The 19343-nt window shown below is 36.7% G+C and overlaps 4 protein-coding genes and 1 non-coding gene across 17 annotated transcripts in view; 2 read left to right on the forward strand and 3 right to left on the reverse strand.

Annotated features, from left to right (window-relative positions):
* LOC124309536 (dystrophin, isoforms A/C/F/G/H-like) overlaps positions 1-7007 on the reverse strand; it is a 306902-nt gene extending 299895 nt beyond the window's left edge. For 7 of the 9 annotated variants that reach the window (XM_046773231.1, XM_046773233.1, XM_046773232.1 and 4 more), the window contains exon 1: positions 6905-7007. In XM_046773231.1, the coding sequence (XP_046629187.1) occupies positions 6905-6992 (88 nt within the window). In that variant the 5' untranslated portion in view covers positions 6993-7007. Of the gene's footprint in view, positions 1-1437; positions 1571-3020; positions 3052-6904 lie in introns of those variants that run through there. The other 2 variants (XM_046773227.1, XM_046773225.1) reach the window with 2 other exon arrangements.
* The window catches only part of LOC124309545 (alpha-taxilin), a 64367-nt gene that overhangs the window by 5175 nt on the left and 39849 nt on the right, over positions 1-19343 (forward strand). The window lies entirely within an intron of this gene.
* On the reverse strand, positions 5871-6062 carry LOC124309672 (U2 spliceosomal RNA). Its single transcript, XR_006909290.1, has one exon. It is a non-coding gene; the product is annotated as a U2 spliceosomal RNA (small nuclear RNA).
* Positions 10183-11920, forward strand: LOC124309559 (H/ACA ribonucleoprotein complex subunit 3). Its single transcript, XM_046773273.1, has 3 exons — positions 10183-10346; positions 10599-10641; positions 10737-11920. The coding sequence occupies exons 1-3, from the start codon at positions 10293-10295 to the stop codon at positions 10832-10834; spliced, it is 195 nt and encodes a 64-aa protein (XP_046629229.1). The 5' UTR covers positions 10183-10292; the 3' UTR covers positions 10835-11920.
* Positions 11943-19054, reverse strand: LOC124309541 (trafficking protein particle complex subunit 10). 4 transcript variants are annotated; one of them, XR_006909245.1, is made up of 13 exons: positions 18513-19054; positions 17861-18078; positions 17579-17772; positions 17253-17448; positions 17060-17171; positions 16789-16976; positions 16460-16678; positions 15207-15973; positions 14450-15116; positions 13914-14375; positions 13517-13838; positions 13245-13437; positions 11943-13149 (listed from the first exon to the last, which is right to left on the reverse strand). XR_006909245.1 is itself a non-coding variant. In XM_046773240.1 (12 exons), the coding sequence occupies exons 1-12, from the start codon at positions 18589-18591 to the stop codon at positions 13310-13312; spliced, it is 3552 nt and encodes a 1183-aa protein (XP_046629196.1). In that variant the 5' UTR covers positions 18592-19054; the 3' UTR covers positions 11943-13309. The 4 variants fall into 4 exon arrangements, 1 of the variants encoding a protein (XP_046629196.1); XR_006909246.1 differs by having other exon boundaries at positions 13240-13437; XR_006909247.1 differs by lacking the exon at positions 18513-19054 and having other exon boundaries at positions 17866-17990.

Consider the following 19343-nt stretch of genomic DNA (forward strand, 5'->3'; position numbering starts at 1 on the left):
CAATTGTTTATAAAGTATATTTAAAGTGATTTTGTAAAGAGGAACGTTTTTGAAATTTTTTGAAAAATTTTGAGAAACAAACGTATTCTCCGTTACAAACATTTGGAAACCGCGTTTATGACGCGTTGATTTTCGTTCCGTTTTTATTTTGCACGATCAACTTTTTTATTTTATCAATTTTACAATGGAATCGGTCTAGAAACGTGCCAAGTGAATAAGAGAAGACATAAGAATTGTTTGGGAATTTTCAGAACGTTTAAACGATATTTCTGTTGATAACAAAAATAAAGATTGCTAAAAAAAAATTCAAAAAAAAAAAAAATAAAACAAAAATTGACTGATCGTGGATCCGGCCTTGAAATGTTTGGAAAAGAAAATACAGTCTTTGATAATTTTTTGAGAGTATTAAAACAGGTCTTTTTCAAAATCACTCTCAATATTAATAAATAATAAACCACTTGAATAAATAATGTGAAAAAATGCACGGCACTGTTTTAGAGTTTGAAGAATAATTTTGAAAAAAATCAAAAATCGTTAGGGTCAGACGTTGGTTGGTTTCGCGTCTAAATTCCCCATATATTTATTATACTGTAATATTATTTCACTATCGTGAGGGTAAATAAATAAATAAATAAATAACGGATCCATTTGATCGTCGTCGTTACAGCGCAGCAGCAACAGCAGCAAAACGCGGTCAAAGACCTCTTAATTTCCAGTTGACCCACGTTTTCAATTAGCGCATACGGTTTTATTTAAGGGTGTAAATTTGCTGCGTTTTTTTTTTTTTTCCCCCTTCACTTTCCTTCAAACATTTGCGACCGGACGTACGAATTATTTACGTTAATTGTAGGCAGTACAAATTAGTATTATCAGTATAATTATAATTCAAGAACTATATATATATATTATGTACTTGTGACGTGTTCGTTTCGTTTTGTTACAAATCGAATCGCTTTTAATTCTAAATATGTTAAGAAATATCGTAAACATTTTTTGTTTAACACCCTGAGATTCAATTCTATCCATGCCTTATTGTTTTTCGAAAATTCCTATAAACGGTTTCTTTTTATTGTTACTTTCAAAATGTTCACGTGATAATTTACATCGTTACAGGTATACCATATATGTAAATATACAGATAGAATGTTCGTAACGACGTTGCATGGTTTGATTTTAAACCGTTTATCTTTCGCCCGTTGTCTTTTTTCAAGAATATTATATATTCCTAATCCACATGCGTGTACGCAATATAATGTGCACCGATAAATTATCTGTTGAAAAAAAAAACGTCAGCAAAATAGGGAAAAGAGAAGTGAGAAATAAAAAAACTTTTCAATCGAAATTCAAATTAATGAAATTAGATTGAAACAAAATTTTTACAAGCTTTAAGAAAACAGCGAAGATATTATCGTATATACGTGTATTACATCTACTTACTTCTCCAATTTTTCGTGACGATATCCAAAGCCTGTTGAAAGCTCAAGTTTTTTGTAAACATATCGATTGAAATTCAAAGCGCCGCACTGATTTATAATCCAGAGTATAATATAAAATACGATATGAACGGTGGTTCAATTTTTTTTTTTTTTAATCGTCTTTTCCTTATTCTTTTTTTTTATTTTTCTTTTTTTATTTCACTCAATTTCTGACCGCCGTTCGAAGATTTCCGAACTACGAATCATCGTCGCAAGAGAGGAAATGTAAGAAAAAATTCAGGGCAGGATTGAAGTTCGAGATTTGAAGGATTACACGGTATAAATATAATCCTATCATATCGATTACCGATTTTTCATTTCTTGGCAACAGTTTCGCGACTTTGCTGCCGATTTTGCGGCGAAAAAAATTGACGCACACCCCGAAAGGTATCCCGACGATACTACAGCTTGACTCGTAAATAAGCAATATTGTATTCGGCGTAGATAAGATTGTTCGCTTGTCGCATCGCGCGTCTCACGATTACGAGATCGGCTCGACTCGCCTCCACGTCGCATTAAAATTAACGTACGGCACAGCGTGTCTACATATGTATTATGACAATTGTTTCACTCGCAGAACTCTCATTTATCCCCCCTTCTCTCCACAATATTAGTCGTGATTGGTGGGGACGAAAATATTATTATACAGTAGAACCTCGATTGTTCGAACTAATTATTTGGACCGAGTCCAGTACGGATAATCGAACAGAAATTTTTATCACGATAAGATACGGGACACTCCATGTCAACTCGACCGATTATTTTACCGCAATTTTTTTTATACGATTCACAAGTCTGAAAAAAAAAAGACTCGCGAATTTTTACAAATTTTCTACGATTATTTAAACCCATATAAAAATTGCACTAAAAAAATTTTTATTTGTCACAGTAACTAGAAAAATTCAGTAAAACAAGTATCGTTAAAAAAACTGTTTGAACATGTTTAATAATGTTGGAACAGTGTGGCATTTTTTAAAAATGGCGAAAAATTCACAACAATCTTACTTTTCGTTCCGTTCATTTCTGACACCCGTCACGTGACGAGTCGATTTTTTATACAAATTTTTTCGAGCACTGAACATTTTGAAGAAACAAAACGTTATAATTGAGTGTTGAAAAGAAAAATTTTTCTCATCTCGGCAAAATTTTGTATAAAATAAAGGAATTCGAAAAATTCTGTGCAGAAATTTATGTATATTTTTTTTTTTTTGAAATCAATTGAATAAAACATCGAATAAAAAATCTTGCGTAATTAATTTGAATTCCCGATTTCGAAAACGCATCTTGCTTCTTCCCAGAATTTCTTTTTCCTTAACTTTACTCCATCATTTCGCCGTATGCTTGCTTTTCAAGCCTTTTTTAAAACGGTCTTATTATACATATACCTGCATGGGATGGGATGAGATTATTCGCTCCTTTCGTATATTATATAAAATTCCAGGTTTAATACGACGAGGTCGGGGCACAGGGTCGTATATAGGGGGGGTTGAAAAGTTCGAAGGCGTGTGTAGTTTGCGAAAAAAAATATGCGGGTTATTTACTTACAAATGTCGTCATCCATCGTGCAGGGTAAAAAAGGTCCCTCCTTTTTTTCCCCCGGTTTCCTCGAGACTTATGTGCCGAACTTTTATATTATATGTGTGAATGTATGTGTATACATACACAGGTATACGTATACTATTATATACATATACATATATATATATATACGCCTATAACGCACAGTTTTTAATGCTTATTTTGAACACATCAGCCGGGTGAAAAATGTGAGAATTCTACGTCACGTTAAACTCGAAGGAAATTTTTTTCTTCCTCTTTCCCCCGTCCACAAAATTTACTGTAGTTTTTACATTTTTTGTAATGGTAAACAAAAAAAAAAAATTCGTCGCACTTGAAAACACAATATTTATCAAAAACGTCCCATGCAGTTGAAATAAAGAATTTTTTTGCAGACCTTGTGTTATATTTACATGTAACAGAAGATTGCGTGATGTTGAAAACTTGGTAGGATTTTTTTGATTTTTTTTTTTCAATATCTTACGTATACAAGTGAGCTACGCTTAAATATTTCACGTTCAGTTGGAACAGGGTTCTTCCATTTACGTCACGCAGTTACAGATGTAAAGTTCATCGGTTTAGTTTGTTTCGAAAATCGTCTTCTCACTTTTGTCGTCGGACAAAGATGGATAAAGGATGTTTATGTCTCTATACATGTACACAGTTTTAAAAGTTTTATTGTCCGTTTTAAACCATTTATATTTATGAATGAAACAATTCGTGAATATATTAGTACAGTGAAAATAGGTCCGAATTAAAAATATTTGAGATATGGTGAACTTTTTGTCTATGGGGGATTTCTAACTCTCAGGACCTCAAATATGAAGTTATTTTCGAGCTGCACGGTCGGCGTTTCAAGAAAACAATAAAAATTAATATCTTTTACGATTTCCTTGACAACCGCTATCGATAGATGAATATTGACTTGACGATCGTGTAGAGCGGAAAATTCTACATCGAATAATGTCTTCATAAGTCTGAAACGGAGTCGGATTAACAAACGAAGAAAAAAGAAATTCCACTTATCGACGAAGTCTTGAGAAATTTTGGTGAAACAATTTCTTTTCTCTTGATTCGTTAATCCGACTCCGTTTCCGACACGCGAGGACACAATTCGACGTAGAATTTTCCGCTCTACACGATGATAAAGTAATTTCTCATCAATCGATAACAGTTTTTGACAAAAAGTCAAGAAAACCGCAAATGTTTCAGTTTTCTCGAAACGCCGTCTATACGCAGCTCAAAAACGACTTCAGATCGAAATTCTCTGTACAAAAAACAAAAAAAAATTCCACTCATCCCAAACAGTTTTAGTTCAGGCCTATTTTTACCGGACTACATGGGTACGTGCAATCATTTGCAACACAAACTAAGCAGCGAGTATTAACGAAGGAAGATAAGAAAGTCGCAGGAGGGTCGCGCGTCTCATGCAAAGCTGCGTAATTTGCTCGATCGACGGTCATTTCCGCATCCCGTCAGCGCCGGGGTTGAAATTTCGGAAAACGAGGCGACCGCATGCGGCGGCGAAAATCGCGAAACTGCCAAGTGCCCTGCAGGCGTCGGGGATGCCATGCGAGTTCGTCGTCGAGGCGCCGTCGCACTGACGATCAGAGAGTCGACTCGACCCGCGTCGACGTCGGGCGTATTATACCCCACGTTCCAACGGGCCTTGAATATTTTACACCGTTTGCCCGCCGTCAAGTTCTCCACGGTGAAAATCATTTCTACGATCTACTGCGAATTTTTTTTTTTTTTTTTTTTTTAAGGAAAATTGGGAAATTTTCGTACAATTTTTAAATTTGCAGACTTTGCATGAAAATTAGTATTTTTTCGGTAAGACAAATCTACATGGTACTAGAATTTTAGTGACGAAAATCAATAATTCGTTGGAAAAAACTATGCGTGTTTACAGTTTTGTTAGAAATCGTACGAAATTTTCCAACTTCCGTTGATATTCGCAGTAGTAGAAATTTTTAACGCGAATCGATTAATGGAATTCAATGAGGAAGTTACGTGTAATACAGAAGTTGAGTTGGATAATATAGTTTCACGAATACTGCAAGTTCTGACTTATCTTTGGTAATCACTAGAAATATACGTCGTGTGAAATAGGTTGTATTCTGTCTTCTTGTCGCAACTATTTTATCATTGAAAACATTTTTAACACTGCGATTGAAGTACGTAAAGATGCATTTTTAGAATAACTCTTTACGTCGAACCTTTAGAATAGCTTAAAATAATTCAAAATAACTCGTAAAACACAATTGACAAAGTTATATTAGTGAGGGAGCTTTCGCGGTGTAGAATAACATCATTTTCACAAATTATTTATTTTCTTTTAGATTGAAATTTTGAATCAAACAAATGGTCTTCGAAATAAAAATTTTTGAAAAAAATTTTTCATTTTGAAGACGTTTGTTTGATTTAAAATTTTAATCTAAAAGAAAATAAATAATTTGTGAAAATGATGTTATTCTACACCGCGAAAGCTCCCTCACTAATATAACTTTGTCAATTTCGTATGATTTCTTAACAAATTGTAAACATGCATAAGTTTTTTCGTTTTCGTTTCGCTTTCGTTTCGTTTAGGTCAACGTTTATACCAACTTTGACATTATACTGTAGTTAAGTATCTATCTACCCATCTACTTTACTGCTGTATATTACAACGTAGAAAGGCAAAAGATCTTATTATATAATTAACTACTACCGAAGTGATCGTCTCGCAGATGTCCGATATCGAAAAAGTGATGTCATGGTAATTAAGCCATACTTTTGGATCTTGACTCCATGATTACTCATTCGAATCATTTTCTCTACCAATTATGATTGAATTGATTAAGGTGGGCCAGTCTCGACGGCACTGCAATGTCGAGTCGACCCGTGACCGGACCGGAGCAAGCCCCAGACATCCGGTCTAATTCCAAAAACCAGTTTAATATTCTGGCTCCCCAATGGGGAGCGTATCAGATATTAAGCTGATAAGAACAGATACTACACTTTGATCTTAGCCATAGGCCGAGAAGCGATACTACACTCTGAAAGTATCCAAGCATTATACAAAAAATTGCAAAACTTCATCGGCGAGCGAGCGGTCGACCGGTAGCCATCTATCGGCGGCCGTCCGAACTACGAGCGAAACCGCTTGCGTGCGCCTCGAGTCCTATATATGTGTAGTCTCGCAGCTTGGGAGGGGATTTCTCAACACGCTCAATCTCCTAACACAGTCCAGTAATAATACAGTACCGGCAACTAATCACTTTTTTCACCAAAAATCAATTTTTTTCCGATTGACGTCATTTTTTTTCCACGTCCCATCGCTCGATGATCAACCTTGTCTATTTTTTCATCCGCAATAACTTTGATACATACTATTTATATACTTTGTTTTATTTTAAAAAGAAAATTTCAGAAATTGAAAATTTAAAAAAATTTTTTTTGATGATAATCTCAACATTTATACGTTTTTTTTCTGGAGAAATCACGATGTTTTGTTTAATTACGAATTACTCGCGTGTGATCATTATTTGTAATTGAACTTCCTCGTGAGAATTCGGTGATTTATTTAAAGAACAAGACAGAAGGGAAAAAAAAACAGTCATTAAGTGCACATATTCATTGAAGCGGTGAAAATAATTCTGACAACTTTTTCAAGTGGAATGGACATTTTTCTCACTTTTTCCGTTGAAAGTCTCAGATGTCTCAGACAGCATTCTTTTTTCGCCATTTGGAACAATATTTTCGACTCGAATTTTTGAAAACCAAAAACAGTCCATTTTTTTGATACAGTCAAATATACACAGATATAGATGTACAGACGATGCATTTGTACGTTTTCTGGTACGCATCGTCAGATCACGAATGATAAATACCTTTCGTCGTGGCGATTTGGTCATCGACGGGCACGTGTTCGATCGGTTTTTCGTCGACTTGAACCACCCATCTGACCCTTCGGAGCATGATTGCGGCGTATCCGGCAGCTCCTGCAAATGAACAACCTGCATGTGATCGATATCGGGAGCATTTAGTTGCCCGCATATTCCTGTCCGTTTCGTCTGTTCAAACGGTCGTCTGCAGGCAGCTTGATTAATACACCTCTGGTTGTGTTGCGTAATATCGTCAAGATCTCGTGTTTGCCCAAAGCTTAATAATAATACTGCTGGAAATAATGTACAGGCATGTAATAAGTGCAGGAACCATTAAGTCATCGACCATACACTCGGGTGTGCATATATAGGTATAACACTGAGCAGGTTTTATGTTGATTGTCACTCACATCTCCATGTGCGTGACGTCATTTGATGCTACCAAAAGCATTCTTACATTATTTTTATTATACTTTGAACTCGAATCGATGGCGGGAATTTCTTTTAATCTTCGTCGATTTGTTAATAATTCTGCGTGCATGAAAAATAGGGCTATGCGATTAACGTGTATGGTGTATGTGTACGAATCATCGGTAAATCGATTAATTTGCATACAACGCCCATTGGTTGGAATGGTGAAATGTCCGCGTAATTCTACGTTATTCACGATTTTGCGGCATTACATTGTTGCCGTCAAATGTCACGGATAAAACCTTACATCTTACACTACTTAAAGTAAATACCTTGGATTCGGTTAATAAAGATTCTACATAGTCATTACGTAGAGATCTCCGCACCTTTCACTCATGCTGGATTTCTATAACGCGATTCTAATTCTCATACGTTCACTATCGCCGTGCAAATATATCTATATCATCGCAAAAACGAATCAGAAAAACTTTAGGTTTTCAGATTGGATTTTTCGACTCCGGGAATCCGGTGTATACCAAGAATCGTAATTCGATGTCACAGTTTTACCATAAATTACCAAATTTTTACCTATACGTATGTATAACACTAACTTTGTCTGTCATATCTACTTACAAGCTTGATTTCTACAGGGAGTTTATAGGAATCAGCGATTACACTTGGCACTAATTTTTTTCAACTTTTGAAACACTCGCAATTATCGCGATAAAACCTCGCCAATGGCCTGACCTTTCTGTGATAATTAAAAACTTATATGGCACATCACGATCCGTTTAAACATTTCGATGTTTCAGGATATATAAAATAATACTTTATTTTACACCGTTATTCACAGATCGTTTACATCGCGTACAAAATACCGGTTTAAATATGCGATTAGTTGCGATTGTTATTCGTATTGAAGATTGCAAATAAAAAAAAATAAAAAATCACCGCAAGTTTGCTACCTTAACTCAATTAAATTACCGCGCTTTGAAATGCAACGTGAAACGTTATTAGCCGTTCGTATACGAGTAAATTTCGATTGTAATATCATTTTATTAATCACACGAGTACGACAACTTGTTGTAAAAATTATCGACACAGGCGTCTGATTTCTGTGTATTTTACCTTACAATAACCGATACGTAAAAATTAAGTAGGAAATTTTTGAATCCTCAATCGATGATCGATAAATATAGATTGAACGACGATTAATTGTGCGTGTAAAAATGAAAACCGAGGTTTATTATGCCACGGCATACGCCAGCTCTAACATTCGGATGAACACTGTCAGCCTCGACAGTCTGTAAGTTGCACAAACACGATCTTGGGACGCCTACACTTATTTACAATCGTATTCTCACACTTTTTCATCGATTAATACTAACGCAGAGATCGTACGAAACTCGTGAGTGATTTATAGATCGTTTGGTCGGCGCGGAGCGATGGTTGTAAAAAATAGTCTTTCTTTGGAAAATCTTTTCATACTTGTCTATGTGGAATGCATAACCGCTCCTTCAATTACCGTCGCACATAGCGCATGCGATTTTCCATCCACAAATTTTTAACTCGTTTATATCTAAACCGATAAACGTGTAGCACTTCTTACTCCTCGTATCGCAAGTTCGAAGTTTAATATTACCTCATTATACTTATGTTCCACAAGATTACTGTTTCTTGATATATCGGAATACATGAGTGTTTGTTTCCGTCATTTGCAGATATAAGTTTCGAGTTGAGATGTATAATTACACGGGTTTGATTAAAATTACGCACGGAATCCTAAATGGACAGAAGTCAATATTTCTGTGAAATTGAAAAAAAAAAAAAAAATCGCGCTAAAATGAAGCGCAGATTCGATGAGGATAAAATAATCGAATACATGCTTATCGTGACGAAAATAGCACTCGTTGAGCAATAACATTTCGGATTACGAGATAGATCCTCGCAGATGCGAGAGCGCGCCATATACGAATGTTTGCGATTAAGAATTAGTGTGTTGCGTAACTATACTAAGCCAAATACATATCGGTATATACACGCAACCATTTTCCGTGGGATGAATGCATAAATTTAAATCGTGTAAAACAGTCAAATATATTACTCGCTAATTTGCTAATTGGAACCGTTCGCTGATCGAGAATCCCGTCGATTCGCAGCACAGCGTTGCAGGGCGATGACACCGGATGTAATGCGGCACAGTTGTTACGGTCAGATAGAGTGCAATCTGTTATTTGTTGTGCTTTGCGAATGGACTTTAAAATCTCGACGACACTTAGATATGTAGTGTATGAATGTGCGACAGTTAATTCACCAATTGTCAGTCCCAACGGTAATTTCCATTGTTCGATCTTCACCGAATCTTTGATGGACCGACTTCGCCCACTTTAAAAAATCTACATGAATCAATTTCTACGAAAAATTTCGTTTTCTAGCATATTCAGCTACTTTACAGTTTATTTCAATTATCGAGATTCAACATGAAATTTTCTGTCTGTCAAAATATGTTCTAAAATTATTCTTTGATATGTCAATAACCGACAAATTGTTGTCCGTGAATTTTCGAATACGAATCTAAACGAGTGTTACGCGCCTGAGGTTAGGCAATCAAATATACGCTGGTGAGTGGCGGGCTTGCCTCAGAGGCGCCGCCTCAACATTTGTTGTTTGTAGTTTCCCGAAAATCGAGTTACCTCCGAATCTCATATTCGTGATTAAACCATTTGCGACAGTTTTGGCAAAACAAAAACTAAAAATGTATCTAATGTATTATTTGACCGGTAGCCATCTATCTGCGGCCGGCCGAACTACGAGTAAAACCGCTGTGTGCGCCTCGAGCCCTAATATACCTATGTATGTGTAGTCTCGCAGCTTGGGAGGGGATTTCTCAACACGCTGAATCTCCTAACACAGTCCAGTGATAATACAGTACCGGCAACTAATCACTTTTTTCGCCAAAAATCAATTTTTTATCTTAATAAAAATGTATCTAATGTATTATTTGAACGAAAAAAGGGAGCGCGTTTATACGTTGAAGGTAAGAGACAGTTCGCTATTTGCTAACAAGTGAAATTCAATTAATCACGTGTCCACGTGCATTTTGAGGTTAAGTTTGCCGCATGCTTCGCTTGCCTATAAATTAGATTTTATTTATGCTCATACGAAGCAGGTTGTTTAAACAGTTCGCGGCTCGGTTGTAATTCGCGGTTTGAAATTACATAGACGCTGATGTTCTACATCATCTCTATTGATAGACGTTAATTTTTGATTTTCACTTTTTCTCCACCAGAAAGTCGATCCGAATGGTAGACCAACTCTGTCGGCCCATCCTGGTAAGATGATCATTTTTTCGTATCCGTCTATGGACACAGGTTGACCATTGGTTAAAAAAATGTGATTACTAAATGCATCGATGTAACAATTTTAGCTCGATTTTCACCCGAAGATAAATATTCTAAAGAACGAATCACCATCAAGAGGCGTTTCGGACTACTTTTAACGCAACAGCCCATGCCTACCTACTAGATGAATATTTTATCAATGGAAATAAGTTCAACCAAGTAAAGTGAGCCCTGCTATCCGCTTGTGAAGACTAACTAAAGAAGACTAATCTGTTTTTTTCTTAATTAAGTATATAAAGTTGTAAAGGGGCAAATAACAACAACAATGGCATTATTCATATATAATCTTCTTATTAAATATCAGACCTTAATTTTAGTGTCAGCAACTTGACGAGGCTCTGTATCAAGGATGGCGATAAGATTTACAGATTTTACGATACAGCGAGTATATACATAAACTTATATACATATAGAAGAATATATAACACGATGTGACATATTACCAACATTTTACACAAGTTACATTATACCCAGGCGAAGGAGTGGCAAGCAAAGCCTACTGCCGATCTATTCGTAATAATTATCCATGACTGATGAAGTCAATCAAACAGTTTTTCTTTTTAAATTCTCGGTAATATCGTATTGTTTTTTTAAGCATCGTTGGCTAAGGAAGATATTTAAATGTATGATATGGTTAAATAAAATTACGAATCCACAGCACGGGGTAAAATATTGACTTTTACAAAACAGTGAAGTTACACACCTTGGTTTGGAATACATTTTGTCACAGCTTGCGATTTTATTTATGACGAAACGGAAATTATCGACACTCACTATTATTCAAGATATTATTGTTAACAGTTGGCGGCATTATATGAGTGGAAAAGAATTTTGGCTCAAGCCGTAAGCTGGTGCAAAACTATTATTGTCAGCTCATCTGACGGCAACTTTTGAATATTATTATCTAATTTTTGTCCATTAATTTCGACCTCTTTTAGTTACACTGACTTTTAACCATTCCAATACTCGAATCTGTTTAAAAGAGAGCTGACATTATTTCTAATAAGTCTTTGCTCGTATAATCCTGAAGTCTGAAGTTCATAAATTTATACCAAAAACTTGAGCATCAAGAAAAAATATGCAGTAAAATATCTTGCTCACAGTTTCGCCCTTATTTAGAATACTTTCTTATTCCGCTGTTTTATTTATCACAAGCTATAACTTCCTAATCATCCTAAGATTATTATCCAGTTTTATTATTACAACTGCTCTCGACTCTCGACTCGAACGGGAATATAGAACTGGCATTACGAAATGTAACAAAAAGTAGCAACGGAGATTTACTGTAAAGAACCTTCTTAGAACCCTTTACGATTTGTATAAAAAATAATAATACAACAATATGACTTTTAAATGTAAAAGTAGAAATATCAGATGTCGAGTATTGATTTTTATATATATATATATATTACCATTATATATACAATATAGGAGTCCTATATTTGTACCTAAAAAATAACTTTTATAGTAAGCTACATGGCAACATTTAAAAAATATTCATCTCACGACTGCTCAACGTTCACACAATTAATCGTGCACCATTACTCGTGATTATTAAATCGTATCTATTGTTTATTCATCATGTCGATTATCTTGCCATTAATATCGTTCAGTAAATTTATCCACCGATTCTTTACTAGTCCAGGATAATACTCAAACTTTTTTCTCATCTTCTACAATTCTTTGTAGATATCGATGAAAGCATCACACAATCTCCCATAGAATAAACGAAATTTTGATTAGATACTTCAAAATCGTTTGTTTAAGAAAACACTTTTATATCTGCTGCGTATATGATGTAAAGAATATTACTAATGACGTGAAAATGTTTATCATCAGTTTGAAAAGTTGAATTATTTGGCATCGTACGAATTCTATTCACATGAAATAATAATTTTCATTTGCCATTATAATAATCTATCATTTTCAATCGATCGTTCACTGCAAAAATATTGTGATATCGAATTTTCAACTTCGAAATACCTGTGCAATGTAAGTACGTTCAGCTTAGCTACAGTCCAGCATATGATTTCTAGATTTTTTAATTAGTAAATTAAGTACTTATTGTTGGTACAGATGCGCGAACGTGACTGAGAGCTATCTAAATTGATCATAACTATGAAAAGTATGTCTCGTCCATGTATACACAGCAGATTCTGATGTGGATAGATAATGGAAGAATAAGAAAAGAGAAAAAGGAAAAATATTGCACTAATTTATAGGAGTGATGTTTCGTTATAGTATATGTGAATGTTCCTTGTATCAAAGTTTTTTTGATACTACATATTCGTCTGCAATGATAATTATAACCAAGTATAAAAAAAAAAAAAAGAATCGAGCCTCAATACATGGCATGGCTATAAAAGCTGAGCAGGAATTGCAGTATAATTTTTTAGAGGTAAAGATCGAAGTTTCTAATTCAATCCCCCTTCGCTCCGCCTGAAAACCAGAATATAAGATTGTTTTCGTTACTTCTTGTTTAGACTGAATAATATTAGAGAATTAATCATGCCGCGAAATTGAAATTACCTCACCGTTTATTCTTGCTGTAACAATTAACGGTTGTTGGGACGGGTTTCAATGTTGTTGAATAGATTGATTAATTAGTTTCTAATGGCGCAGCTGGTAGAACATGGACTTGTTGAGCTTTGCTAGCGTTGTACACTTGTCCAGGACTGAATGGTTCTAGGCGTGGACCTCCTGTCATCTCAGGCTTGCGAGAAATGTCTGAAATATTTTTAAACAACGAATTTGAGGCAGTGAAAACAACCTGTTAGCAATATTTCGTAGGAAAATTTAGTCTCACCGCTCTTAAGTTCAGCTGCTGGTATGTATCTGGATAATCTAACAACAGGTAATGGAAGATAGCCGCTAGTCAGGGGCATAACGTCTAGAGTGACGCTCTGCTTTTCAAGAGTCTCCAACGAAACTACGCCAGCAGTTCGTCCGCAAACAGCCCACATTGTTTGATCGGCCAATACTTCGTACATCAATTGGGGAGTCTGAGTCGGTGATGGAGTATTTACAACGCGCGTAACGGTCAGACATAGGTGACACATGCTACCGGCTCGACAAAATTCTCCTCCGCCTCCGCTGGCCTCTACTTTTGATGAAACTATGAAGAGCGTCTGCAAACACAAGGCTAAAGTTAGATTTCGACTACACGAAAGGTCTGATCCATGTTAGAGTTCGTCGGCACTTACCACGTAATCGACGACGTCGAAATTGCACCTATAAATCTCTCCCTTGTTGTCCATTTCGGCAAGTTTACGTATGTGCAAAGGATCGTCGTCGGCATTTTTCTCCTCCGATTCTTCGGCCAGGTTTACCTGGATGTATCTCACGCTAAAGTCAGTCTTTATCGGAGCTGTCGACTTTTCGTCTTTACCAATTTCAAGCTCCCACATAAATGAAACGTTCATACCGTTTCCGATAACCAGTTTTTGACCCGCGACCGGATTCAAACTTTTAAAACTAATATCCGCCGAGGTGTTGCTCACTAATTTAGGCTCCGTTAATTCCAGGCGTTGAGCAGTTAGGCCGGTAACAACGATTTGGAGAAACTTCCTTTGTTTGGCGGTGTGCAATTTAAAACTAGACATTAGGGGGGGTGCGAAATTCAGAGGTACGATTTCTTCTGTTCCCCAAGGACACTGCAAGCTCAACTGAAAGAAAGAATCGATGTTAGAAACAATTTTCGAGACATTGACATGACCAATTTTATAAATAACAAACGAACCTTGTGTTCGATAGTCGAAGAGTCTTTTTTTGGCGGAAGTTCGGCCAACACTTTCAGTACGAGCGTTGTATTTTGAAACGGTTCGCAAGGCGGTAAAGACATTTCCAGCTCCCTGACCATAACTTGACCATTTTCTACCCCCTGAAGTGCCAAACCTCTAGAGGACCTTAGTTTTATTTTCGCATCTTCGGTAATCTTGACGCTACCACTTGAAACGACTAATTCGATTTCCTGAGGAAGTCCAGCTAGTAAATCTCTGGTGCATTGTGAGAATATTGTAGGCTGAGTCTTTGCGACTTCATACGACAAACGAGGATTCAAAATGGGAGATAAAAATTCCAATTTGTTCTCGACGATCAACGAAAGTTGGCCAATTTTGTAAACTCCCGGTTGATCGACTCTTCTGCTAACGGTGAACGTGTTCTCACCAGGCTTTAAAGAAAACGCCTCGCAAGATAAACCCTTACTGAAATCTCCCTTTGAATTGACGGATGGTTTTCTGTGCTTAGCGCTATCCGATCGTTTTATCAACGGCTTTAGATTTTTGTTGACAACACTGGCCGTGGACAAACTTTTATCTTGCTTGTATTCTAACGACGAATAAGTTGGCAAACGAGCTAAACACGGATCCGAAGGCTTCATATCATCGATCGTACATCTTGATAATCTGTGAAAATAAATGATGCAGTATGATAAATAGTTTCAAATCAAAACCGTCAAAAGATAAGACAATTACTACTGCTACCACAATGCTCACAATTCAACTCGCGTTTCTGGCAAGGCCTTTTGTCCTTTTCTTTTATTGACCGGAACTGTGGGTTTCTTATACTCCTCGGTGGAAATTGAAACTCCGTTGCATTTGACTTCTCTTGGCAAAAAGCTCTGCAGGCAAACTTCGATGCTAACCACGCAGTCCTGTATAACTTTGTCCGTGACGTTGACCTCCATGCTAAGTATTTGAAAGCTGTCGCCAAGATCAGTTATGAGAGGCTGAGGAGCTGTTAGCATTTTTGCATAGGCCAACATTTCCTCGAAATACATATTTTTCACGGTAACGTGCAACGACCGAGAGCTTGCTATAGATGCGCATATTTTAGTGTATCTCTCGACGTCGTCCATTCCTTTATAGCATTCCGCCAGTTCCAATTGCGTCTGCGCCGCTAGTTGGTACCATCCTTCGTCATTGTACGTTTTCAACGCGTCCGACAGAAATGCCACCGCCTTTTGATTCTCTCCAAGCTCGCTGTAAAACCGGGCCAATTCTTTGCCGATAAGTCTCGCGGATCTGATGCGACCGACGTGTTTATAAGTGCCCATAGCTAACTCTGCGTGTTCCAAGTATTGTTTTTTGAAAGCTTCCTTCGACGACAATGCTTCCTTCAGCTTGTCGGTTGGCGTCGGTTTACCGTGGGCTTGAGGCTCTGAATCTCCCATTCCAGCTATGAGGTAAACTATTGTGTGAAGCTGCTCACTGGTCGGTTCGCTACCCGGCATTAAACCGCAAAGTTTTCCCAGGTCTCCGAGCTGCAACAAAGAACATTGCCGTCAAATTTAACAGAGATTATCTGTTTATTGAAAACCAATGGGAGTAATTTCTCAAGATACAAGTAATATAAGCACATATCTTTGGTATTTATGACGTCATCGTACATAAATAAGCTGAACCTTTCACTCATATTATAATTATTGAATTTAAGCTAGAATTATAAAAATCGAATCATTCATTATTGTCGTTATAAAATAACAAACGACGATGTATAGGAGATCGAAAATCACAGTTAACGTTCAAAAAAAGTAATAAGAATTATTTATTAGAGTGTAGCTTGGTACAAAAAAAAAACTTTTTATAAAATTCTAATTATCAATAATTTTGGAAACAAAATAGTCTACATGTTTCTGAGACGTAAGTTAACATTCCAAATAGATCCCTAAATCTTTACAGTAATTTCTTCAAGATGTACAATATCACCAATTTTATAGACACCAAGTCCAACTGCGATAATCACATACCTTGTCTCTTGCTAACGCCCATAGACTCGCTGTATGTAGAGAGCAGAGATCGAGTTGTTGGCCATTGTCTATGTTTACATTAGACATCTGGCAACTTTGTAAAACTTCTAGAGCGCACAGGAAGGCCCAGCACTCAACGGCACCTTCAGGACGTTGAATTTCTAATATTCTTAGCTCGCCTAGAGTGTTGTGCACAAAGGCTAAGCACCTTTGAGCCACCTGAACAGGTGGAACAACGGATAGTCAGTGACGATATCATATTTTCTCTGTTAACGAGAATTAAATCTTGTGCATGATTAACGGACATATTACTGATTCTTTCAACGAACCTCCCACGGTTTGTTGATGAGCAGCAACATTGCGCATTGCCTACTAAATAAATAACTCCTAAGATCTAAAAGCGACGCTTTGCAGTCTGCCAATAAAAGCCGCAGGTGATGGTCAACTCCGTTCTCTAAATTAACCCCAGCCCAATTATTCAAAGGACTTTGAAACGAGCTCAACCACGCTGGCGAATCTGGAATGGGGATTGGTTAATCGAGTGTGAGAAGATCTCACGCGACGAACAAGGCAGTTGACACATTTCAAATTTCATCTCACCTCCGACATTGGAGTTTAGCACAAATTGAGTAAAGAGTGCATCTAATTCGTCGTATTGCACCAAAGCTTCGTCGTAAAGGCCCAACATCTCTAGTACAAAAGCTAGCTCTTCCTGTAAAATGATAAAACGTGTTACTGCTTAGCTCACAGATTGTGCTTATTTATTTTCATTGCGAATTCGTAATTCAAATACCTGTAAAAGGAAATAATGGCAAAAGTTCCATCCTACTTGGTTCCTTCTCTCTCTCTGCTCTCTAATAACTTCTTCAAAACGTAGCAACGTTTTGTCATAGGCGGTGAGGACCAGGTGTCTTATCCTGATAATCAAGCCCCGCCAAGATTCCGCCGATCGTGATTCTGATTTTATTGGGTTAATAATCGACAAACACCTGGAATAAAATTGAAAATAATTAATCGGTCAATTATTCGCTCTTTTTCTTCTTCTTCTTCTTTTATCTATCTATTTATACAGATATCTCAAGGTGTCGAATATCCGGGTAAAAACTCTAAATACTTTACCTATCTCCGTGCTTGGCAGCGAAATCACTGCGAATTTTATCCAGCACCGTTGTTCTGGGCAGTAGTTTATTGCTCTTCTTGAGGTCATAGGTTTCAACTAAAACTATCATCCAGTCTAATACATTGTACTGCGCCAGAGTCTTCAGCCACGTATCGATATCGTCTTTTACCGAAGCTTTGTAAACGTCCACATCCTAGAAAATGAACGTGTATGAATAAAGAAGAGGAAAAAAACAATTGGCATCCTCCTGAAGAAAGGATGAATAAAATTTGCAAACTCACTGTACATTCGCTCCAGTAGATGTGAAATATTGGCTGTTTAATTAAGTGCCAATCTTTGTCAGTCGGCAGTATGTCTTTGGAAAATGGAATGAACGATCCTTCGATGTTTACTTGCTTCACGGGACGTCCGTAGGACCTTCGCCATTCTGCCGAATTAAGAGGCAAAGCCTGGACCAGATTGCTTTTCAATGTCAAAAACAAATCCTCGTCGCCTGCATCTGATTGTTAGAGGAAATAAAAAAACAAAAATAAATTAAGACAGCAGAAGTAGGGTAATGTAAAATATCATATACTATGAATATAAAAATAAATGTAGTTGTATTTGTAAGAATTTCAAGACCAATTTGCTTCTGTTATCATAGAAGAATTTCGGCGTTATCGATATCGCGTTTACTAATAGGGTGCTGTAAATTCGTCGTAATCTCGAAGAAAAATCTGAGATCGTGACCTTTGAAATAAACTCAACTAATCGACGGAACGAGAGTAGGACAGAGAGAATGTAAAAGTAGGAGGATGACAGATCGTGGGGGGCGTCAATAACAATGAACGGGTCTTAATGTCATCGGGTGAATTGAGAGGTTAAACGAGGGGGAGTGTGATTGATTGATAGATGGATAGACAGACAGACGTCGACGTCCTTCGCTATTCTTACAGGTGATTATCGGCTTATTGTCCATAGAGCTGTCGGTGATTTCCTCAGAAATTCTTCGCGGACCCCCATTGCAATTCATTTCCGAATGATATTAATCGCTTTGCTTTCACACTATTGTCGGATTTAATCATTACACAAAAATTTCTTTTCCTGGTTTTTTGTTTATTATATTTTATTAGCTTATTTTTTTTATTTCTTTTTTTTTATTTTACGTCACATTAACAGCACTTTGCAGCAACATCGAACAATCGTCCGATTCTTTTACTTATATCTCTTGAACGTCATTCGTTTCACACGCCGTGTGTGTGTTGTGTTCTCTTTCTCTCTCAACGGATCAGCTTATACATTATCGAATTTACCGCAACCGTTTTTCTGCGAGATAATTTAACTTCGACATGTATGTACGTATAAATCTATCCTCAACAACGCATTGATGTGCCTCTATTTATCAGACGGATTTTACTCGAGGTATAAATAAATATATATATATACATATACATTCAACCCAGACGTTATACGACAAACGTAAACGTGACAGGCTCCATCTTTAACTGTCGCAGGTCGCTACTTCTACGTCGATCAATTTTAATCGAGCTCGAACGTTGTTCGGTTCTAGCTATCGATATGATCGTCCTTGTACCAGCATTGCCAACCTATTAGACGTTTAATTTTTTGAACGGCGTCAAAACAATTCTTTGGAATTCTCATTTAAGATGAAATCACAATAATTCTTCACATTTATCATTTTAGTAAGTGATGTTTGACGGTAGTGAAACTCGGGAAGTACAGGAATACATAATATATTTCATTTATTCGCTTTATAACACGGAG

The sequence above is a fragment of the Neodiprion virginianus genome, chromosome 7 (assembly GCF_021901495.1).
Source record: "Neodiprion virginianus isolate iyNeoVirg1 chromosome 7, iyNeoVirg1.1, whole genome shotgun sequence".
Classification (NCBI taxonomy): Eukaryota; Metazoa; Arthropoda; class Insecta; order Hymenoptera; family Diprionidae; genus Neodiprion; species Neodiprion virginianus.

Excerpts from the sequence above, each read along its gene's own strand:
- LOC124309559 (XM_046773273.1), top strand. The coding sequence starts at position 10,293 with ATGTATCTAATGTATTATTTGAACGAAAAAAGGGAGCGCGTTTATACG. Across the intron at positions 10,347-10,598 it reads AGCGCGTTTATACGTTGAAG|AAAGTCGATCCGAATGGTAG; the intron begins GTAAGAGACAGT and ends TTTCTCCACCAG. Across the intron at positions 10,642-10,736 it reads AACTCTGTCGGCCCATCCTG|CTCGATTTTCACCCGAAGAT; the intron begins GTAAGATGATCA and ends TAACAATTTTAG.
- LOC124309541 (XM_046773240.1), bottom strand. The coding sequence starts at position 18,591 with ATGAATTGCAATGGGGGTCCGCGAAGAATTTCTGAGGAAATCACCGAC. Across the intron at positions 17,449-17,578 it reads GCTGCCAAGCACGGAGATAG|GTGTTTGTCGATTATTAACC; the intron begins GTAAAGTATTTA and ends ATTTTATTCCAG. Across the intron at positions 14,376-14,449 it reads CTTCGACTATCGAACACAAG|TTGAGCTTGCAGTGTCCTTG; the intron begins GTTCGTTTGTTA and ends TCTTTCTTTCAG.